Source organism: Orcinus orca, chromosome 3 (assembly GCF_937001465.1).
Source record: "Orcinus orca chromosome 3, mOrcOrc1.1, whole genome shotgun sequence".
NCBI lineage: Eukaryota > Metazoa > Chordata > Mammalia > Artiodactyla > Delphinidae > Orcinus > Orcinus orca.
The window spans coordinates 54,826,902-54,850,480 of record NC_064561.1 but is presented as its reverse complement, the minus strand read 5'-3'; the positions used below and the strand labels follow the sequence as shown (position 1 = coordinate 54,850,480).

The window sequence follows — 23,579 nt, the reverse complement described above, 5'->3', positions numbered from 1 at the left end:
TTTATACACATTATACTTATAGTACCTCTCCTACTCCTAAAAAGTTTTTTTTCCTATTTATACAGTCAGTGACTATTTTCAACTTGAAATAATTTTTTTGTGGTTGTTTCTTTAACTTAATATATATTAGTTTCATTAGCTTCGCTTTGCTTTCACGTTTTGGGGATTGCTTTCTTACGTCTTCATGTTTGTTTTACATTTATAGAAAACATTTATGTGGTTCCAAAGTCAGATGGTATGTTCATAGAAGCCCGACTTAAAATTTTCTTATTTACACCTTTTTCCCTTTCTTTTACTATAAGCAACCTTTCTTGAATCTTTCTATTAAAAAAATTAAGTAAATGCCTCTGTGGGTATTATATACTTCCCCTTTCTTAGATGAACGGTAACATAGCACATGTATTTCTTCACGCTTTTTTTGCTTTCTCTTAATATATCTGGGAGCTGACCGTGTAGTAGTAGTAGTAGAAGAAAGGTACTCTCATTCTTATTTACAGGTGCATATATATATATATATAATCTTTTCATGTTTTAGCCCGTGTCTTTGGTGTAGATTTCTAGAAGTGGGATGGTTGAACTGAAAGGCAAATGCATATGTAATTTTGCTAGCTGTTACCTGATTCCCTTTCTAGTGGGTGTGCCTTTTGCATTCTCACCAGCAGTATATGAGAGTGCCTCTTCCTCAGCCTCACCAACACAGTATGTTGTCACATGTTAAAATGTTTTCCTCTTCCATTTTAAAGATTTTTATTTTTTTTAATTTTTAATAAATTCATTTATTTTATTTTATTTATTTTTGACTGCATTGGGTCTTTGTTGCTGTGCGCGCGGGCTTTCTCTAGTCGCGGTGAGCGGGGGCTACTCTTAGTTGCGGTGCGCGGGCTTCTCGTTGCGGTGGCTTCTCTTGTTGCGGAGCACAGGCTGTAGGCGCACAGGCTTCAGTAGTGGCTCGCGGGCTCTAGAGCGCAGGCTCAGTCGTTGTGGCGCACGGGCTTAGCTGCTCTGTGGTATGTGGGATCTTCCCGGACCAGGGCTGGAACCTGTGTTCCCTGCTCTGGCAGGCAGATTCTTAACCACTGCACCACCAGGGAAGCCCCTAAAAGATTTTTAAAAGGAAACTCTTCTCCCCCCTCCATTTTTCACCCTTTTTCCCAGAGATAAACACCTGTAGCACTTTACCTGTGAATCCTAGAAAAATTTGTGTGCATTTGTATGTTTTTACTTAAAAATTCAAACACCAAAAAATTCAAACACCAATGGGATCTTTTTGGGTTTTTTTTAAGTCTTTATTTAATTTGTTACAGTACTGCTTCTGCTTTATGTTCTGGTTTTTTGTCCTCAAGGCATTTGGGATCTTAGCTCCCCCACCAGGGATCAAACCCTCACCCCCTGCATTGGAAGTCAAAGTCTTTTTTTCGTTTTAATTAATTAATTTGGTGGCGCTGGGTCTTAGTTGCGACAGGCAGGCTCCTTAGTTGAGGCAGATGGGCTCCTTGGTTGTGGCATGTGAACTCTTTAAGTTGCAACATGCATGTGGGATCTAGTTCCCCGACGAGGGATTGAACCTGGGCACCCTGCTTTGGGAGTGTGGAGTCTTACCCACTGCGCCACCAGGGAAGTCCCTGGAAGGTGAAGTCTTAACCACTGGACTGCCAGGGAAGTCCCCCAATGGGATCTTAAACTCACTGACCTACACCTGCTTTTTTGTGACTCTTACCACCTCAGCACATTTGAAGCTGATTTTAAAGCCTGAATAGTGTTCCATTGAATGGATGTGCCATAATTGGTTTAAATTGCTTATGTGGTGGCAAGCGTAGGTAGTTTCCAGTTTTTTCCTTTTGCAGACAGTGTTGCTGTGAATGGCCTTGTATCCAGATCTTATGTTGTCACCTGTTTGTGCAAGTATTTCTCTGGGGCTGATTCCTGGAAGTAGAATGGCAGGGTCAAAGGGCAGGTGTGTTTTTCATGTTGGTACCCTCCTACAAGTTTGAACATCTCACCCGTCCGCTGGTCGTGGAAGATGGTACCAGTTTTCTTATACTCCTGCCAGCACTGGACTTATCCCTGAGCTCATGGGGCTCAGTCATCTACCAGCTTCCAAGATCTCAGTCCGTCCATGTCTTTCCTCTGCATCTTCTCCCTCTTTCTCCCCTGCAGGCCCTAAAGGACAGCAAGGTGGTGGAGATCGTTGATGAAAAAGTCCGCCGAAGGGAGGAGCCAGAGAAATGGCCTCTTCCTGGTCCCCCAATAGTGGATTATTCCCAGACTGATTTCTCCCAGCTTCTCAACTGCCCAGAGTTTGTGCCCCGCCAGCACTATCAGAAGGAGACAGGTAGGTACCCTGCTGGCATGTGGATGCCTCCCTGTTGCCCTTGTCCTCTGGCCATCAGGAGGAGGGCTGGAGGGATGAGGATCTCCCCTTTCCACCCTTTAGAGTCGGCGCCTGGCTCTCCCCGTGCTGTCACACCAGTGCCAACTAAAACAGAGGAGGTCAGCAACCTAAAGACCCTGCCCAAGGGCCTGTCTGCCAGCCTCCCTGACCTGGATTCTGAGAACTGGATTGAAGTGAAGAAAAGACCTCGGCCCTCCCCAGCACGACCCAAGGTGAGTGAGGCCTGCCACGCACCTGAGTTCTAGGGTCCTGGCCTGGAGTGTGGGGAGGGGTGTTGCAAAGGCACAGAGCTCTGGGCTTGTAGAGGCTGGCAGGCAAGCTGGGTGGCTCAGGGTTGTAATGCGAGCTGGAGGTCACCAGTGACTGCAGGAAGGCTGATATGGCCTGTTTCCATTTCCAGTGGGGATCACCCCTCAGGACAACCTTAGCTCCGTGAGATCCTGAATGGCATTTTTCACAGGAGGAGATGATGCAGCCTCTGGCAGCAGTGTCTCATTAAGTATTAAGTGTTTCTTAACACATGCCTGTTCTTTTTGGTTTTGGCCACTCCATGTGGCATGCGGGATCTTAGTTCCCCGACCAGGGATTGAACACATGCTCCCTGCAGTGGCAAAGCGGAGTCTTAACCACTGGGCTGCCAGGGAAGTCCCTTGGCTGTTCTTTTGACCCCATCTAAATCCCTGGGGCTGCATTTTTAGTGCCTTCCCCCTGAATTTGTCCTCACTGTCCCATATATAAGCCCCTCAGACCTTCTGAAGAGGGAAGGGATGGGGAGCAGACACACAGTCTGGACAGAGTCTAGACTAGAACACAGGTCTCCTGTCATTGCTGGCTGCTGACCTTGGGAAGCTTCTTTAATATCTCAAGGCTTCATTTTCTCCGTTTTCGGATGGAAGTAAGGAGGGATTAGACTGCTCTAGAAATAGTAAAGCAATATATGAATAGCTCACATTTAGTCCCCTGTTAGAGAAGTGTTTCAATCTCAAACTAAAATTACTGCCCCTTTTTCAGGAGCAGACTTTTGCTCCATTCACCTGCCCATTGCCATCCCTTCTTTGGAGACCTTCTTGGTCTGGGGCTTGTGAGGAGGCCTCAGAGGTGACCTTGGACTTTGGGTTTATGGAATTCTGTGCTCCCTTTTCCATTGTGACCACCCCCCTCAACTCCTTCTTCCTCCCTTCCTGTTTATACCCCGACTTCCTAGCCTGTTCTGGCTGCGGTCTTTCAGAAAGTGTCAGAGGTTAGGCTGGAGTCATGAGGAGAGGGTAGGGTAGTAAGTGCACAAGGACCTGACAGAGTTCAGTTCAGTGCTGCAGACTGCAAAGGCTTTGGAAAGGTGGACCCGTGCTTAGCCCCCATTCCAGAATTCGAGCCCCCACTCCCACCTGACCTATCGTGAACCTTCCAAATGAGAATAGGGTTAGAGTTTATACAGAAAGCGCTTTGCACAGCAGGGAATTGACGTTTAGATATATACTATGGGGTAGACAGATGCTTTACTTCCAAAATTTCAGGTAAATTCAGCCTATCAGCACTCTGGAATACTTTGTTTTGGCTGAAAACAGTCTTGTTTTCTCTTGCCTTTGGGACATGCTGTGTTTTTGTTTGTTTTCTTTTTGCCTCTCACTGTCTCTGTCCCTGCCTTCATCTGGCTTACTTATGCGCGTCCTTTCATAGTCACTTCTTCTGGGAAGCCTTCCCCGACTGTCCCCACTCCCACCCCCAGCTGGTTAAGTGCTACTCCCTATGTGCTCCACGAGGCCTATTTATAGTCCTCACCATAACACACTGCAGTTGGTTGGTTGGTTGACTTCTTCTCCCACTAAACTGAGAGCTCCATAAATTCAAGGACCTAGTCTTGTTCTTTTTCTGCTTTTAGCGTCTTCATACAGGGCCTGGTACCAGTGGGTACTTGCCCATTTATCAAGTAGTTGAACATGTGCTGTTGCTAGATCCCAGTCTAAGTACTGGAAAGGATGGAAGGCAAGGCAGCTGTGGTTCGTGCCTGATGAAGCTTCCAGTTTATTGGGAGGTGTTGGGGATGGACAAATGGATGAATCAGCCTGTTGAACTTGTACCCACTCTCAGGCCAGGTGCTGTGGAGGTAAATGAGAGTGCAGTTCCTACGTGCAGGGAAGTTGTTATCTCAGTGTTTATCAATGACTGTGATGTGAGCTGTGAGCGGAGAAGCCTGGACTCGTACGGGACATCCTTTTTCCATGAGGCTGACTCCGAGGCTGACAGCTGTGACTTGCTGGCATTATCAGGGCCGCAGTTGTAACAGTCCCATGTTGAGGGGTCAGGGCTTCTCCCAGGGCACAGCGACAGGGCCTGGTATAAGGTGATTCCCTGGTGATTCCCTTTCTCCTTGGTCTGCCCCCATGTTAGAAGTCAGAGGAGCCCCGGTTCCTCCACCCGACTACTCTGCCTCAGCAGCTGCCCTCTCAGCAGCTGATGTCCAAGGATCAAGACGAGCAAGAGGAACTGGATTTCCTGTTTGATGAGGAAATGGAGCAGATGGATGGGCGGAAGAACACCTTTACCGCCTGGTCTGATGAGGACTCTGACTATGAGATTGATGACCGGGATGTCAACAAGATCCTCATTGTCACCCAGACGCCACCTTACATGCGCCGGCACCCGGGGGGGGACCGCACAGGCAACCACACCTCGCGTGCCAAGATGAGCGCTGAGCTGGCCAAGGTCATTAACGATGGGCTCTTCTACTACGAGCAGGACCTGTGGACTGAGAAGTTTGAACCCGAGTATTCCCAGATCAAGGTGAGTCTTGGGCCTAGCAGTGGTGGTGGGGCCTGGGGTGCCTGTAACGTGTGGAAGGGGAAGGCTGACGAGCCGTGTGACCTTGGGCACAGAGCCTCAGCATCCTCCTCTAACAAAAGGGGGTGATGCTCGACGTGAACGGTGGACTGTGCCAGTGTAAGAGCTGGTCACTCTGCTTCTTGAGCGTCCGTGTTTAATGTCTTAAGTTGGCTAGCCACTTTGGTGAGGAATAGGATAAGACTTGGATCGTCATTTCTGTTAGGCATATATAAAAGTTTAAAAGCCTTTTGAGGAACTTGCTTTGAGGGTGAAATGTGGAGGAAAGATAGGTCTTTTAAAAAATCACTGCTACCTGGGAACAGTCAAAACTGGTATAGTAGGTGTTTACAGAGTGGGTATGTGTGGGGGTCGGTTGGCCTTTGGTGAGCCTCTGTTGTGAGTAGTAGTGTGTTTGGTGGAGATGAGGAGAGAATTGCCCGAAGAGAATCGGGGTGGGGGAGTCTACAGCACGTTCCTGGGGAACCGGAGTCCTGACCTCAGTGCTGCTGCAGAGAGGGCTGGGCAAGTACTCCCCCATTCTGGGTTAGCACACCCATGCCTGGGTACCTGGGGTTGAGGCATAGTGACGGGGCAGCTGAGAGCCTGGGGACCAGAATTCCATGTATGTGGTCGCAGGAGCTGCCCTCTTCAGCTTCTTGCATGTCTTGATCCCTAAACAGGCTAGGGCAGTCTTCTTACCAGCATCCCTCCCCCGCTGCCCCACCCCAATCTCGTATCCTCTGCAGCAAGAAGTCGAGAACTTCAAGAAAGTCAACATGATCAGTCGGGAGCAGTTTGACACACTAACCCCTGAGCCCCCTGTGGATCCCAACCAAGAGGTCCCTCCTGGACCACCTCGCTTCCAGCAAGGTGAGAGGTGACACCTGCCACCCTGGCCTGGGTGGGAGGGTCTGGAGCCGTCCGACGGGGCCTTACAGGGACAGGCATTCACAGGCCTACCTCTGCTTACTGTCCCCACTCTGCCTCTGCAGTTCCCACTGACGCCCTGGCCAACAAGCTGTTTGGTGCCCCCGAGCCCTCCACCATTGCCCGCTCTCTACCAACCACTGTCCCAGAGTCGCCAAACTATCGCAACGCCAGGACCCCTCGCACTCCCCGGACACCGCAGCTCAAAGACTCAAGCCAGACGTCACGGTTTTATCCAGTGGTGAAGGAAGGTCGGACGCTAGATGCTAAGGTGAGGCGTTCCTGCTGAGCTGCTAAGAGTCTTGGGCTCACTTCACTGCATTCCAGGGCTCTGCTTCTCTCTCTTGCCTTGAGCCAAGAAAGTGGCACGTCCCCCACCTGCTCCGTATTCTTAGGCTGGTGGGCCCACCAGGATTGAGTGACACATCTGCAAGAAGGACTGGGCGTGGGAGTGGTGGCCGCATGTAGCCATGGTAAGGCCTAAGGAGGACTGACCAGGTGTGGGTCCTTGAGCAGATCATGTCACCAGCAAGCCTCGATCTCCTCATCTGTGAAGTAGGCGTGTCAGCTCCTAGCTTACAGCTGTGGACATCATGTGAAAATAGACATGAAAATGCTTTATAAATTGTGAGATAACTCACACCTAGGAGGGAATCTTAGTCCTACAAATGCTTGATGCTCCTCAGTGTTGGATGAGTACAATTAGTAACGAGTCCCGGACTGACCTTTGCAGATGCCTCGGAAAAGGAAGACCAGACACAGCTCGAACCCACCCTTGGAGAGTCACGTGGGCTGGGTGATGGATTCCCGCGAGCACAGGCCCCGGACTGCTTCCATAAGGTATGGGACAGTGGGGAAGGGAGGTCAGGCTGACTGCAGGGCGGGCAGCAGAGCCGTGACATTGATGGGACCAAGAAGAGAGAAAGTCTTTGGTCTGCAAATTAAAGAAAATTTAAGGAAGGTGCCCTCATCCAAATCCAAAAAACGGGAGCAGAGTCTAGAGAGCTTAATCCAGACCCCAGGAGGAGGGAGGCTGCCTTCTGAAGTGTGGCGGCCACACGGCGTTCTCTCAGCAGGACAGCTCAGTTGATTTCCAAAGTGGGTGTCTGCTGCCTCCCTCACGACAGCTAGGGAGTTGAATAAAGATACAGATTCCTGGACCCCACCCTAGATCTCCTGACTGAGCTTCAGGGAGTAGGGCCCAGATTCCTTTTTATTTTTTCTCAGGAAAACTACCCCCGTGTTCTCAGTTCCAAAGCAAGATTTGGGAGCCACTGACCTGTGCAGTCTACTCCCTGCAAAGATAGGCATGGTTTTAAGAAAAATACGTTTGGGTTAACCCATTACAGCTCATTAAGGAAAGTCAAATGTTAACACGGGATAAGTAAATGGCTAAAAGCTCAGGTTTGGGCACTGTACAGATCTGGGAAGTTAAATATTAGCTCTGTGACCCAGGGCAAGACTCCCAGTCTCTGTGAGCCCCAGTGACCTCTTTGTTAAAAGAGCATCCAAAGGTCGGTACAAAGAGTGAGACCCATGGATATATATGATAAGTTACGGGCCTAGCACAGTACCTGGGCCTCTTTGTTTGTTGCACTGTGAGAGGCTGGATCTTGGCTGCTGGAAGAGACCAGAGAGGCCCCTCCTATTTGATGGCTGGCAGGTCTGAGGAACCTGGTGACACTGTCTGTTTCATGGTCTCTATAGCTCCAGCCCCTCAGAAGGCACGCCTGCGGTTGGCAGCTATGGCTGTACCCCTCAATCGCTGCCCAAGTTCCAGCATCCTTCCCACGAGCTGCTCAAGGAAAACGGCTTCACACAACACGTCTACCACAAGTATCGTAGGCGCTGCCTTAACGGTAAGAAGCACAGAGGGAGAGGACTGAGCTTCCTGGACCACTACTTAGATCCAGTGTAAGGGCTGGTGGAGCAGGTGACTATTTTCTCTAACCTCAGAGCAAGAAGTGATAGGACATAATAGCCAGGTAGTTTTGGAATACAGGAGGCAAAAAGAATCTGGTGCTTAGAACATTCCTGTTCCTTGATCTTTCTCTACTGATACAAAAAATACCAAGAATTTTCCTGGGTCTGGCAAGACCACCAGTGTCACAAAAGGGTGTGTATGAGACAGCATATATTCTCTAGAACAGTGACGGCCTGTGGACCAAATCCAGCCAGCAGCCTATCTTTGTACAGCCCTGGAGCTAACAGTTTTTCACATTTTTGAGTGGGGAGGGAGAGAATTTATGACAGAGACCATATGTGACCTGCAAAGCCTAAAATACTTACTCTCCAGCCTCTCACAGAAAAAGAGATGGCTGACCCCTGCTCTAGATGAGACTGCAAGGAGAGAGCCTCTCTAGACGCTCTCACCTGTTACCTTTCATCACAGAGGAGATAGCTTTTAACTGTAGGTTTCTGTCAGGTTGTTTCTAAAGATGCTCAGAGTCGATCTGAATGCTCACTTGGAGTTAAGTCACTCAATCCCCTTTTATTCAGCAAAACAAGGCTGCTAAATGCTTGGTTCATCTACCTTACTTCCCTCTTCGTGTGTGTGTGTGTGTGTGTGTGTGTGTGTGTGTGTGTGTGTGTGTGTGTGTAATTTATGGAGATACAATTTACATTACCATACAGTTCATCCATTTAAAGTGTACAGTGCAGCCAGTGGCTTTTAGTATATTTAGGAGTTGTGCGTCCATCACTAGAATCCGTTTTAGAACATTTTCATTACCTTAGAAGTAAACCCTGTGCCCCTTACTAGTCACTCCCCACCCCCCCACCTCCCCACCTCCTCCCAGGCCTGTGCAACCACCACTCTGCTCTCTGTCTTTATGGATTTGCCTGTTCTAGACTTTTCATATACATGGAATCATACAATATGTAGTCCTTTGTGACTGGCTTCTTTCCCTTAGCATAATAATTTCAAGGTTCATTATATGTTGTACCATGTATCAGAACTTCATTCCTTTTTATTATCAAACAACGTTCCACTGTGGATGTACCACATTTTGTCTATCCATTCATCAATCAATGGACATTTTGGGTTTCTGCTTTTTGTCTATCATGAGTAATGCTGCTTTGAACATTCCTGTACATGTTTTTGTGTGGACATAGGTTTTCATTTATCTTGAGTGGAAGAGGTGGGATTCCTGGGTCATATCATAGTGTAACTCTGTGTAACCTTTTGAAGAACTGCAAGACTGATTTCCAGAGTGGCAGCACTATTTTATATTCTTAACAGCAGTGTATGAGGGTTCTGATTTCTCCACATCCTCCCAAAACTTGTTATAGTCTATCTTTTTGAGTATAGCCATCCTAGTGGGTATGCAGTGATATCTTTTTATGGTTTTGATTTGATTTGATACGGTTTTGATAGCTAATAATGTTGAGCATTTTTTCATGTGCTATTGGCTATTTGTAAGAAATGTCTTCTTTGGAGAAATGTCTGTTCAGATCCTTTGTCTACTTTTTATCTGGATTGTTTGTCTTTATTATTAAGTTGTAATGATTCTTTATATATTCTAAGTACAAGCTCCTTATCAGATAACATAATTAGCGAATAGTTTTTCCCATTCTGTGGGTTGTCTTTTCACCTTGTTGATCATGTCCTTTTAAGAACAAAGGTTCTTAATTTTTTAGTGATATTAGATTTTTCCGTTTTTTCCTTTTGTTTCTTGGGTGTTTTACATATATTTTTTAATGGTACCATTTTTACTCGTTAACATTGTAGGACTGCTGAAATAATCGGTACTGATGATATAGTGAAGAATATAATTTGTTGGAGTACACAAATTATTTGTTCATGCTTTTCCTTGTTATATAACTACACTGAGAGCAGTAACCTTTGAGGTGGAGAGCTAGACCAGGATGACCTGGTTCTGAAGCTGATGCCACCTACTTCTGGGGGTGCTCAGGCCCAGTGCCCAGCAGCAGAGCCTGACGCAGGGTAGTTAGTCCTCAATAAACACTTCCCCAAACACTTAAGGGGGCAGGTGATGAGGAAGGGAGTTGGGAGGAGAAAAGACCGATGTCTTTGAGCCCCAGGATCATTTGTCCCCTGAAGCACAGGCAGCCTGGCTCTAAAACACATCTTTCCTCCTTCCTCCTCAATCAGAGCGGAAACGCTTGGGCATTGGCCAGTCTCAGGAGATGAACACTCTCTTCCGCTTCTGGTCCTTCTTCCTCCGAGATCACTTCAACAAAAAGATGTATGAGGAGTTCAAGCAGCTGGCTCTGGAGGATGCCAAAGAAGGCTACAGGTGAGTGGGATTGGGGTGAAGGCTCTGGCTGGGGCTTGGGGGCGTGGTGAGGGTTCTCCGTTGGGTCTACTTCCAGAACTGTAATTGGAAATCTATTGTATATATATTTCATGTACTTTGTAAAAAATTATTACTTCGAATGAGTAATACATTCAAAATTCAAAGAAGTCGGAAGGTTATGTAGCGAGTGAGGAGTCTCCTTATCCCAGTTTTACAGCCGTCTAGTTCCCTTCCCCACAGGCAGCCAGTATTGTTAGACTCTTGTGAGTCCTTTCTGAGAATACTTTGCTTATGTAAGCAAGAACAGACCTAGGGAGTCTCCCCACACACCTCTTTTGTTTACACAAGAGATGGCCTCCATTAGATATTATTTTGCACCTCACTTTTTCACTTAAGGCTATATTTTAGAGGTCATTCTGTATCCATTTATAAATGACTTTCTTGTTCTTTTTTTATAGCTTGTATGGTCTTACACTGTATAGATGTACCATAATTTATTTAACTAGTCTCCTATTAATAGATACTTCGGTTGCTTTCAACATTTTGCTATTCAAAAAAAAACCCAAAAACCTTTGAAGGGATACTTTTTCTCCCAAGTAAAATGTTTTCTCTGTAAGCAATTTGAAAAGGACAGAAATGTTTAAAGAAGCTGGGGGAAAATGTCCTTCAGTACAGAGACAGCCAGTGTTAATGTTCTGCCATATTATGTATATTTAGGTCATGCAAGGAATGCCTTTTTATGTCTTATTTATCATTTAGGTCATGCAAGGAATGCCTTTTTATGTCTTATTTATCATTTATAAGCATGAGCACTTTTCCATGTTGTTAAAATACTTAACCTTTTTGCCTTCTTACAGAAGTTGTTACATGAGACAAGATCATTTGAAAATCCCAATTCCCAAAAATAACCAGTGTCAATAATATTTAATATGTATATGTAGTCTTTGCCCTTCCAGACTTTATGTGTGCATATATAGATATACATTTTACATATTTCTTTACAACAGTGGGTTTATTCTACATATAGCAGTTTGAAATGTGTTTTTTCTACTTTATAATATATTGTAAACATCTGTCAGTAGTATATTTACATTATAATTTTTTTTTTTTTTTTTCCCCCCCGGTACGCGGGCCTCTCACTGTTGTGGCCTCTCCCGTTGCGGAGCACAGGCTCCGGACGGGCAGGCTCAGCGGCCATGGCTCACGGGCCCAGCTGCTCCGCGGCATGTGGGATCTTCCCGGACCGGGGCACGAACCCATGTCCCCTGCATCGGCAGGCAGACTCTCAACCACTGCGCCACCAGGGAAGCCCCATTATAATTTTTAATAGATTATATTATTCTTTTGTACTAAGTTACCATGATTTTTCTTAATTGCTTCTCTGAGACATTTAAATTTTTCAAAATAATGCTGCTATGAACAATTTTGTACATCTATACAATCTTAGTCTACATTTTTGGTCATTTCCCTGGTGTATGTTCCTAGAATTGAAATTTCTGAGATAAATGAAGAAACCTACTAATTAGCATGGTCAAATGGCTTTGCAGAGAGTTCATGCCAGTGCTTGACAAACTTTGCATAAGGGACAGACAACAAATATCTTGGGCTTTGTGGGACATTAAGTCTCTGTTTCAAATACTCTGCTCTTGTAGCAGAAAGCACCCAGTGATATTTCATAGGCAAATGGGTGTGGGCAGGATGCTGTCGTTCGTTCGGCCTCAGTTTGCTGACCCTTGGCAAACATTTAATGCTGGACTCATTTAGACTAGCATTAAATGTTAGCCTTCTCAAAGTATGCTTACCATTTTCTCAATAATCCATGTGTTTAAACTGTTTCATAGTTCATCTATCATCCAGGTGCATTTCCTGTCTTACAGATAAAGAAACTGTCCCAATTTCACTGGCTTGTGTTCTTCTACAGATATGGTTTGGAGTGCCTTTTTCGATACTACAGTTATGGCCTGGAAAAGAAGTTCCGGCTGGACATATTTAAGGACTTTCAGGAGGAAACCGTGAAGGACTATGAAGCTGGTAAGAGTCAAAGAGTTGGGGCTCTGCGAGCCCTGGTCATCTCAGTCTTCTCGGCCCCTAGCTCTGCCTGGGCTTGTCTGTATCATGTCATACCTCCCTCTCCTGAGCCTCTCAATTCTCAACTTCGCAGAACCAAGTCTCTCTCTACCTCTTTCTCCTCTTTCCCTGCAGGTCAGCTGTATGGGCTGGAGAAGTTCTGGGCCTTCTTGAAATATTCCAAAGCCAAAAATTTGGACATTGACCCCAAACTTCAAGAATACCTCGGCAAATTCCGACGTCTTGAAGACTTCCGAGTGGATGTGAGTGGATGTCTCTCCTCTTTCCCACCCTGATTGTCCTAGAAAGAAAACTGGACCAGACATCAGGATACCTGGATTTTGATCCCAGCTGTGCCACTAGCTCAGGGACCCTTCCTGCCCGCATTTGGGCCTCAGTTTCTTTGTTAAACCGAGGGTGTGAGAAGTTGGGCAGTGAAGGCTAATGGGAGGGTGTATGGTTGCTCCTTCCTCCCTTTCCCATGGTGGATGTGGCTAAACCATCATAATGTTCTTTCCCTATTATCTCTAACCCTCCTTGCTGCTGTGCCCTAGTTAGAGGTGATCAGGATGAGTACCCAAGGTAAATGTCTTTCTGGGGGAGGTCAGTTCTAACCCCAGAAGTTTATAAAATATGTCCGATTCTTCCCTGCTCCGCCCACTTCATCTTCTTGGAGCAGTGACTCGACAGTGACATCTAGTGGTGGGTCAAAGTTATTACTGCTGGTTCCTCTTCCGTGCTAGGTGCTTCAGGGACTCCGGAGATAAGTAAAACTTTTTCCTTCAGAGAGATTATAATGTAGTAGGGATATGCCAGTCATCTTATTCCCTTGAAACCTTTTAGCAAAAGGGCAAATAGAAGTAAATAATAGTCCTCACATTTATTTAAAAATTGACACTGATAGCGCTAGGCACTTACACTGACCTCGTTTAACCTTTATAATATGAAGCAAGCAGGGTTACCGTTATCATCACTATAGCAGTGGATGAACTGGAGCCCATGGCCAGCCAGTGAGATAGTGGCAGCGCTGCTCAGGTGTCCTGACAAAAAGATGAGTCCGTTGTCTTCCATCCTTAAGGTCTTCCTCCTTTCTGGGCCTGCAGCGGGGAGTACATGGGCAGAGAATAGGAAGACCTATTGGGAGTAGAGCAAGAAGGGCTCCACTCTTGGCTCCCAGAAAGGGAAGGAAGTGTCCTCGGGGTTATTACAGGATCTTTGGCAGTGGTGAGGCTAGACTGGATCCCGGTCTGACTCTCAAGATCAGTGTCCTTTTTAGGGCCTTGAGGGGCGTGAGGCGGTCCCCAGGAGCATCTGGGCCTTCTGAGCGGAGGCATTGCAGCATATTGCATGCCACGTTCCATGTACCATCTCCTGAGCAGTGACCTCTTCTCAGAAGGGGAGCAGAAACTTGTATGGATAAAGGCCTGGGCTTCAGAGGTCGATGGGCCTGGTCCAGATTTTGTCTTTACCAGTTAAAAGCTCTGGGACCCTTGGCAAATTATTTTTCTATGCTTCGCTGTCCTCATCTGTGAAATCAGATGCTCATGTCTACATCAAAGGGTGGTGTAGAGCACCGGAGTGAATGTGCATAAACCAGCACAAGGCTTGGCCTCTTGGCATAGAGATGTGCTTAATGAAACGGGTGACTAGCTTTTAGGGTCATAAACCTATTCATCATCTACACTGGGAGGTAGGAAGTTAGGGGGTCTCTAGACAGCTCTGGCAAGGAAGGGGGTGTGGGTAGTAGTGCTCCCTCATCACCTCTGACTCCCTCCTCTGTTGCAGCCCCCCATGGGTGAGGAGGGCAACCACAAGCGACACCCAGTGGCAGCAGGAGGTGGCAGCGGCGAGGGCAGGAGGCGGTGCCCCTCCCAGTCTTCCGGCAGGCCCTCCGCCGTGGTCGGCCAACCCCCCACACCAGCTACCGGCCAGCCCATCCGAGAAGACGCTAAATGGACAAGCCAGCACTCAGACGCACAGACTTTGGGAAAGTGAAAAACCCTTTAGCCCTGGGGTTTTGTGGGGAGAAGGGATGGAGGGGGTAGGTGAGAGTCTGTGGGGGTGCCCAGTCCCAGGAGAGGGGACAGAGAAGGGACAGGCCTGTAGTCGTTAGGATGGGCCTTTGTGCTGAGTAGCAGCGTGTACACCATTTGGGCTATCAGAGGCGCCCCTGGGCAGGAGCCTCCACACACCCCTTCCCTCTTCTCTCTCCATGGCTCTTCTTCACATCCTAGCTTCTTCTGGGGGGGGGGAGGGTAAGGGGGGAAATTTTTTTTATATATATATATATATACATATATATATATCAAGTTTTAAATTATTGATAGTTCGTCTGGATTACCAAAATCACTCTGCAGCCCTGCCCGCGGCTGGTAGGCCGCAACCCTGGTCCCCATCCACAGCTGCGTCCTGCTCCCCCGCCAGCCAACTATGCAGCCCACAGAAAGGCCCTGTGGGCCCCATTGCCCAGCACTGTTTCACAGAACGCTCTGGCAGCGTCCCTGGGCCCCACGAGCACCAGCCCCTTGATCATCTGGGGCTTGCCATCACCTTGTTCTCTCCCTGCTGTCCCTACCACGCCCTCCTGCCATCTTCCGGGAGAAGGAAACCAAAGGATCTAGAAGTGGGGGTGGGGAAGGTTTCGGCCTCTCTCCACTCCCCTCCCCCCATGCCTCTTACTCCCCAGCCCAGAGAGACGCTGCTCGTACCAGAAGAGACTATTGAAAGATGATTTATTTTATTTTTCTCTGACCTTTCCATCCTTGGGAAAATGGAAAAGAAAAAAAAAAAAAAAAGACAAAATCGACCATAAAAGACCAAAAAAAACCATCAGAAAACCCCCACCTAATCCACAGAAAGTGATGTCTTTCCCCTACCCTTGGAATTTTCTTGTTTTGTTCTTGGAAATAGTATTTTTTTAAAAGTTGCCTTATTGTGGAGTGGGAATCTGAAATACCCAAATGCCTGTTTTCCTCGGTGGAGTCAACTCGAAGAGCTCCCACCTTCTCTGGATGTGCCTGGGCTGGATTGACTAGAATCTGTCTCTGGATTGAGTTGCATGTACAGTGCCTCCTGCCTGTAGGCAAGAGAGTTGGGGGCGGCTCAGATCAGAGCCGTGCCCAGAATATCTCCGCTGTTGCATCATTTGAAGCTGACGTCCCGTGTCTGTACACTGCTGCCACTGTCGTGTCCTTGCTCTGCTTGCTGTTGCCTCACGCCAGGGCCCGTCCTGCCGTGACACCCTTCATCCTACCCTTGGAACGCCAAGGCCAAGTTTGCTTCAGACTGTTGGAGGACAGCGTTGGCCTGGATCTGGGACACACTCGTCCTCGGCTTGACTGTCTCCCCCACCTCAGAGGGGAAAGGTGAACACTTGGCAGCTGAGGCTTGGAAACCTTTCTTGCGTTCCCTTGATAGATCTCTGAGACCTCGAGGAGGCTTTGTCTCTTAAAAGGTGGAGAGAGATGCCGTTCTCCTCCCTTGGGCCGGGTGGGTATCCCCATCTTGCGCCCCGCCCCCTCTGCAAGCCATCTCTGCCCACCCTCCAGTTGACCCCGCCTGGGAACGAGAGATTGAGGAGGCTTTGAGGGTGGGGGGGGGGGGTCCTGCCAGTTGGAGAAGCCCTGTGGCAGGAAGGTATATGTGGACATAGAGTATACCTGACTTCTCCAGCCACTGACTGCTTGACTTGGGCTGTGAATGACAGTGGAATGGCTGGAGTCTCCTGGCATCCAGAGCTAGGGAGGGTGACCCAAAACTGACCCTCACAAACGGGGCTGGGTGCGGGTATGCCAACACGCTCACCACAGGGTGGTGGTGGTCATGTGCTCACGCCTCTTGGCCCTTGTCAACTGCTTCCTCTGTCGGGCCCTAAAGCTGGGAGTCGGAGACAGTATCTCAGGCTGGCTAGGGCTTGCCCTATGTCTTGGGCACCTCATTGCTTTGGCCTGTGCCCTCCCCCATCTCTGGCCTCCCAGCAGTTAGTATGGGGAAGCCCATCTTAGTTCCTGTGAGCCGGTTGTCTCGAAAGCCAAGGATGAGTGTCTGGTCTCTGCTCTGACAGTGGGGTTTGAGGCCTCTCCCTGCCCAATCTGGTGCCTGCCCCACAATGTGCCAGACACTGGACGCCCTCCTCCTTCCCTTCATTGCCTCTTTCTTTCCTTTGGGTTGCTCGGCCCTGTACTGTATCCAGCACCACAGAAACCTCAGTGTTTGTCCTCTGCTGGGTTTGGGGGCACAAGGAAGCCTTGGGAGTATGGGGAAAGGCTGTTCTTATCTAGAGTTTACTCCCAGGCCAGGGGGCTGCCATCCTCTCCCTGATCCTCCCCACAGACACCCCACAAAGAGGAAGCCCCTTTTGGGTGGGGAGGTGAGGACGTCATCTCAACACAGGCTGGGGTTGGGGGGGCTTTTTTCTTCCTTTTTTTCTTTCCTTTTTTTTTTTTTTGTAACATGTTCGGAGTTAATGTTGCAAAGAGTAGTTTACATCTTCACTTTCTGAAGACACTTGAATTTAGGACCGATGTATCTGTGACAAGCACCATCCTCCATGGGGATCCAAGATCGGAGACACAAAGCAACAGCCTGCCCAAATCCTTCTGTTCATCCTGTTCCCTTCCAAGATTGGTCCATGCCAACACAGCCTTTGGGCACCAAACATCAGAAGGTCTGTGTACCTCGGCCCTGCTAAGGGGCAGGTTTCTCTCGTGCTCTCCTGAATCTGGGAGTAAAGGCACTACCAGGAGAGAGGGGCTGCCCGACCCTGCCCCAGCCTGGACCCCTTGGGCTCAGATCCAGGTGCAGAGCCCCCCGTGTCAAAGTTGTTATGTTTTTGTTTTGTTCTATTGTAGCTCTTTTTTTCCCTTTCCTGATGATTGGTTTTTGAAAAGAAAGTTGCTCAGAAAGCCCTGGCAGTGGGAAGGAGGGGCAAGAAGGACAACTAGCTTATAGGGAGGGTGGTGGTTTTTTGCCAGAAGCCTGGGTAGAGCGGTCTGAATCGCCTGGTGCCTCCTGAGCGGGGGCCCCAGGTCTCTCCTGTGTGCGCAGGGCCCGGGATGTGCCCCAGCCCCACCCTCTCCTTCAGCCGTGTTGATAGCAGAGGCAGAGAAGATAAGAGCATACAGCCCATTTCTGACTGGAGAGGAAAACTTGTCACCGGCTTTGCGGAGAAGGTTCCACCTTATGCTCATAGTACATTATCTTTACCATGTGCTAGGATATCACACTTACAAGGACAAAAAAATGTAAAATACTTGAATGAGCTTGTATTATAACATTAATATTATTGAGAGTATCTGCTTTCCAGGCTGAAGTGATTCATTCATTATTCTAGTCCTGCTTTAGTCGTTTGTAATTTGTGGTAATTATGCTTTTCTTTTTAATACAAAAAAATGTATAAAAATAAAAAGTTGAAAAGGCAAAAGCCTGGCTGGTCTCCCATGAGGGGTGCAGCTGTTGGGGGTGTGGGGTGGAGCCTGGTTCTCCTTCCGACCGCAGATGCAGAGGAGCCTGCGCTCGGGATGTGCACAGGAAACCTCTGCGGGGCTCTGCCACTGTGCTGTCGGGGAGTCTGCCCAGGGCAGGGGCTCCGACACAGCTTCTACGGCTGCTAGTGCTTCCAGGTGTTTCCTCGGAGATACGGAGAGCTTCTGCCAGCCTCGAATTCATGTCCGCCTCGTGTCTCAAGTGAGATGGGGCAGCTGTAGGCAGTGCCACAGACCAGAGCGACACCATTCCAGCAGCTGGAATTCGAGGACTTCAGGCACTGGCTGTGGCTTGGCATGGTGTCAGGGCACAGCCAGGAAGATACAAGTTGCTGTGACTCCTCACTGGACAGACTTCCCTGCGGGGTATAAAGGAGGGACCAACACTCTGGCCCTGTGGAATCCAGGTCGGCCACGGAGCCCTGAGGATTGACGCCGGGGAAGGAAGGATGAGCGCTCCCACCGGGACCGGCCCCTGAGCTGCTGGTACCTCTCCCTGGCCCGTGAGGCCAGGCACCAGCAGTCTGAATGCCGGCCTGGCCTTGGGGTGTCATTACAAAACTGAACATGAGCCTTGTTTACTCATTCCCTGACAGCTGTTTGTCTCCTGGGCCTGGCACTTGAGCGTCCCATCTGAAATGGTTTTCCAGACAATTCCACCTTGTGTCAGGTGAACAGGAACTTTAAGAGCACCGATGGCCCGCAGGGGCCAAAGGTGAGGCTAGGAGACAGTGGGCAGGGCTTCTGCGGGCCGCTCTGGGAAGAGGAAGACATTCATTCCTTCCACGGCTTGCTGGGAATACTCTGAAAGAAGCCACAGAGTGTTTCCTTGTGCTGCTGTGGCGCACAGACACCGTGTGGTCGTGATGCCGGAACGACTCGCGTAGGGAGACAGAAACCCAAGTATTCACTGCAGAGGAGACCGGTTTGTTTTCCATCCTTTCTCCATTCACATGCACATTCTCTGCTGCCAGTGTTGAGACCTCGACCTTTCCTTGAGGCTATTTGGTAACCAGTGTCGGGGCCAGGCCCAGCGACCTGCCTAAGAAAAAGGGTGAGAGAACGAGGCCCCTCGCCCCTCTGCGCCCCAGCAGTACCTCCAGGTCTACAGATGTTAAAAGGAGAGACCGCCATTCTTCCTCGTCCTCCACACTCCTCATTCCCGACCCTCGCTCAGTGCACTGAAGAGGGACTGTTTTCCAACTGTTTGTTTATTCGTAGGACAGGTTGTGGGTGCAGGTCGGCAGCTATGAGCACGTCCAGCACTGGTGCACCAGGAGCTGTGCTCAAGCGAAGGGCATGCGGTCCCAGGGAGGGGGCTGGGCCCACCCAGGCCCGAGGAGGACGCTGCCTGCTAAGCGCCTGGTCGGCCTCTTGGGCAGGTCCTCTGGGGAGATAGGGCCCGTGGCAGGAGGTCGTCCTCTTTGATAGCTCTGCCTGGAGATGTGGCCCTATCAGATGTTAAAGTATTTTATAAAACTACAGCGGGTGGTTTTCTGGACAGAGGAGAACTGAATGTTCAGGAGAATATCAGACTTTGGAAACTATAATGGTGGCCTTACAAATCAGAGTGTCTTCACGTTGATACTGGGAGCCACAGGGTTCCTGGCAATGTCAGAAGCAGCTGAGCGAACCCAGGGTGGAGACTGCTTCCACCTGGGCAGCTCTGTGGTTTTGTCGTAGACAATAAGGTCTCATTGGAAAAGGCATTACTGCTAAAGTCATCCTGTAAAAATGGTGCTGAAACAACTGGTTCATCATTTGAGGGGGAAATAAGGATTTTACCTGCTGTTCGGCCGTGTATTTCTTGCTTTAGTGGAGGAAGAGGGTTCTAGCTCCTTCGGTCCTGCCTCAGAGAGCCTAATTAGGGGCCTCAGTTGGGTGTCCCCAAAGGTCAGCAACTCCGACCCTACCCTCTGTGGCTAAAAGGGGGCCCCAGCTGAGCGGGGCCACAGGGTTTGGCCCTTGGTTTCCGCCTGTGGCTGAAGGTATTGAGATTTGGTCTGCGCCTCTTTTTGGTATCTCAGTTGTAATCACAGGAGGAGCTCCTGTGATTGGTATTTTCAGAGAGGGGTGATGTCCAATTGCAGTGGGGCAGAGTTGAAGTGGGGTCTTTATCACGCTGTGTGTCTGTGCGTGTGCGTGTGTGTGCGCGTGCGTGTGTGTGCGCGTGTGTGTGTTGGGAAGCAGTGGGGACTTGATCCCAGAACCGTTGCCAGGGTGTCCTGGCCCTGGCCTGAGTACAGAATGAGAGAGGCTTTTGGGGACAGGAAGGGGCAAAGCAGTATCTTCTGGTTCTCCCACCCCTTGGCATCAGGAGGAGCTATGGCTGGAGCCACACGGCCTCCTGCCACCTTTGTCATTCTCTGTCTTGGCAGGGCTACCAAGGAGTCATCTGGTGTCCCTCTCCCCTTCCACAGCAGAGGACCAGGGGGACCCCCCAGGAGCCCTGTCAAAGTGGCTTCTTCCCTCTGACTGGTCTCCATTCCAAGGAGCTATATTTTTTCGTTACGCCAATCCCTGGTCCCCTTTGGGATGATAGGGGTAGTTGGGGGAGCCCTGGTCCCCTCCTTGGGCCTGCTTTTCCAGGAGGCTGACCTCCCCCCTGCCCTCGTGGTTTGTCATCAGAGTGCGTGGCTGAAGGAGCGAGTTGGTAGGTGCGACCAGGAGGCCTCAGGCCACCTTAGCAGACCGTGCAGAGGGCACGGCTAGGATGGCACTCGGGCCGTGTCTTAGTCCATCTTCTTCGGGGGATCAGGGATGCTCTCGGAGAGCGGGGTGAAGCCCAGCAGGATCATGTGTCTCTCGTAGGCCTTGGTCTGCTTAAACACAGTGTCAGTCCCGTGGAGGTGGTCCAGCACCCCCAGGACCCCATAGCACTGGTTGAACCTGGAGGAGAGAGAAGGGTGCTGTAGGCGGGCGAGCTCACGTTCATTTCACCTGTGCCAGCCTCGCACACATTTCTGAGCCCTCCTATCCCACACCCATCCCCACCATGCTGCCCACCTGCTTCCGGTTAACCCAGGCGGTGGTGCACATATTCCTGGGGCCATTCCAGACTGAAAAGCTATGCTCTTCCTTTGGAAAGCTCTCTGTGATTTCGACGCACACAACTCAGAACCTGGGGCAAAGCCAGCTTGTTCAGGTAGGTTCTGGGACCACCTCCATCAGAATCCCCTGGAACACAACTAAATGCAGATGCCAAGGCCTGCTCCCCCAGATGCTTTGATTCAGTGTATTTGGAGTGGAACCCAAGAGGCTGCATTTGAGGAAAGCATCTCAGGTGATTCTGGTGCAGGAGTTTCCTAGGCCACACCGACGAGCCTGGAGGCTTTCAGAGCGTGCACAGACAGCTTCTGTTGAATTGCCTACGGGAATTCTATGCATGTATGCATCTTCCTGGTAGTGCCCATGGCTTACACTAGATCCTCAAAGGGTCCAGGACCTAAATGCAGGTTAAAGACCCATAGTGGCAGGAAGATCCAATATCAGACAGAAAGAGAATGGCAAGGTGATCTGGGTCCCAGGATGGTCACCTTTGTCCCCACCTGCAGACCTCGCTCTCCACTAGACCCGCATTTGAACTGAGACACCGGTGTCTGCTGTCAGGAGCTCTAGGAGTCAACGTGGGGGCTACTGCCCAGAGACCCACAGTGGGGAGGGTTGCCTTACTTGAGATGGTGGTAGTCATGGAATTCAGGTGAAGGCAAGAAGGGTAGGTGGTAGCCACAGTGGGAGATGATGGTGATGATGAGGACCAAAGAAAACCAAATGGTGATGGAGGACAAGTGGGATCCCATGACGATGGGACCCACCATCGCCGGCAGCATGTTGGAGACCTGCAAGGAGAGGGCTGTTCGAAGAGGGGCCCAAGGGGATGGAGGGGACGCAGGTGGGTGTCCGGGAAGACTTCTTGACCCAGATCTGGGGAAGCCGAATGAGTTTCTGGACTTGATTTGCTGGACTCCTTCAGACATGAAACTTAGGACAAGTTATTAACTGTTTGAACCTCAACTTCCTCATTAGCAAAATGAGGATTTACACAGTTGTTGGGAGGATTAAATGAGATAACTTATGTTGGGCATCTAGCATCGCCCGGCATATGCCAACAACAAATGGTAGCTGTTGAATGGGCAGAAGAAAGAGCCAGTGTGATCCCGCTCTGTGCAGGAGACTACCTTAGGGAAGGGGGTTGGCGCCCGCTGCCCTTTCCTCTGGGGGAGCCGAGCTCTACTCACCACATGCTCGATAGGATGTGCGTAGAGGGAGATCACACCAATGGGAGCTGTCCACTCGTGGTGTTTCTTGTGGATTTTCTTGTAGAGTTTTGGGTGGTGAAGGAGGCTGGGAAGAGAGTTAACAGTTGATAAATCGGCCAACCTCCCTCTCCCCCTGCCCCACCAGAACACGAGAAACCAAAGGTAGGAACTGGGGTTATATCCACGGAGCAAAGTTTCACATCCAGTGAAAACACACTGGATTGGTGCTCCGACAGCCCTGCCTTGTGAGTTCTTCTGGTGACGTTGCCTCTCTCTACCTCAGTTGTATGAGCTGTAAAATAGGGAGGATGGCCAGAAAGGATTCAATCAAGGGGATGAATGGGAAACTGCCCTGCCACACACATGAACGGAGATCCCGGACCCTCGTCGGTGGTCGCACATCGTCAGTGGTGGAGCGAAGAGTTGTCTTCGTGTTAGCTAGTTAGCGGGAGGCTCTTGGTGCCAGGTGCTGTTGGTCGCACCCCTACAACTCCGAGGAGGCCAGGTTTCACCCCCGTTGGTGGGTGAACCTGGGAGAGTGAGGAGCTGGCTGTGCTCAGGAAGGAAAGCGCTCACCGGTGTGCATAGTAGAACAGCACTTCCTCAGTCAGCGTGAAGACTGCCAGCTCCAGGAGGAACCAGTGGAAGGTGGGTAGCTCTCGGCGGCAGGGGTCGCCCCCCAACTTGAGGATGGGATAGAGCCAGACCATCATGGGGAAAGAGATCACAAACTGGTTGAAGAGAACCGTGTGGATAGACTGGCGTAGTTTCATGGGGTCCACCTGCCCGGGGGGGGAGAAGGAAGAAAGGAGGTGGATGAGAGTGTGGGAAGTAGGTCTTTCCCTTCTAGGAACCAGGCTCCTCTGTGAGCAGCTCTCGGGAGGCCCTCGCTCGGGGCTGGATGCTAGGAGTGATGTCTGCCTGTAGCCAGCAACCCCTGAGTGCTGCCCGGCCCAGGGATGGAACCGCCTGGTAATGCCCTGCCTTTGGAAACTCCCCTCCCCCGGCCTTAGTTTCTGCCTGAAGCTGCCTGCTCCTTCCTGCTTCTGCAGCTTCCACCACCGTCCTCCCCATTTCTCTGGCCAGGCCCAACCCCACGGACTCCCGACAGGCATCTTGGGGAGCCTCCAGGGTGCTTGGAGAAGGCTCCCAGCTTCATTCCTTCTTCAGCCTTTTGGTCCCTGCTCGTCCAGAGAGCCTTGACCAGGACCAGGTGCAGAGATCAGGGTCGCCTGCCTCCTCGTGTGGTCCAGCCTCCCTGGGTGGGAGCCAGGGAGCTGCTATCTGGCCTCTTGTCCCGCTTGCTGTGAGCAGGTCTTGCTGGTTTTCAGGGTGGGGCTGTCAGGATGAGGGGCTGCCTGAGCATTCTCCC

The 23,579-nt window shown here is 49.9% G+C and overlaps 2 protein-coding genes across 5 annotated transcripts in view; one reads left to right on the top strand and one right to left on the bottom strand.

The window, feature by feature from the left end:
- Nucleotides 1–17,887, top strand: part of LARP1 (La ribonucleoprotein 1, translational regulator) — a 57,442-nt gene extending 39,555 nt beyond the window's left edge. For 2 of the 4 annotated variants that reach the window (XM_033407929.2, XM_033407927.2), the window contains 11 exons: nt 2,158–2,332; nt 2,435–2,604; nt 4,781–5,173; nt 5,893–6,082; nt 6,205–6,410; nt 6,873–6,979; nt 7,847–7,998; nt 10,254–10,398; nt 12,320–12,429; nt 12,601–12,728; nt 14,251–17,887. In XM_033407929.2, coding sequence (XP_033263820.1) covers nt 2,158–2,332; nt 2,435–2,604; nt 4,781–5,173; nt 5,893–6,082; nt 6,205–6,410; nt 6,873–6,979; nt 7,847–7,998; nt 10,254–10,398; nt 12,320–12,429; nt 12,601–12,728; nt 14,251–14,460 — 1,986 coding nt within the window. In that variant the 3' untranslated portion in view covers nt 14,461–17,887. The remainder of the gene's footprint in view (nt 1–2,157; nt 2,333–2,434; nt 2,605–4,780; nt 5,174–5,892; nt 6,083–6,204; nt 6,411–6,872; nt 6,980–7,846; nt 7,999–10,253; nt 10,399–12,319; nt 12,430–12,600; nt 12,729–14,250) is intronic. The other 2 variants (XM_033407930.2, XM_033407928.2) reach the window with 1 other exon arrangement.
- FAXDC2 (fatty acid hydroxylase domain containing 2) overlaps nt 15,219–23,579 on the bottom strand; it is a 30,589-nt gene continuing 22,228 nt past the window's right edge. The window contains exons 6-9 of the mRNA XM_004280996.3: nt 22,784–22,989; nt 22,187–22,292; nt 21,621–21,787; nt 15,219–20,837 (exon numbers count right to left, since the gene is read on the bottom strand). Of these exons, the coding sequence (XP_004281044.1) occupies nt 20,681–20,837; nt 21,621–21,787; nt 22,187–22,292; nt 22,784–22,989 (636 nt within the window). The 3' untranslated portion in view covers nt 15,219–20,680. The remainder of the gene's footprint in view (nt 20,838–21,620; nt 21,788–22,186; nt 22,293–22,783; nt 22,990–23,579) is intronic.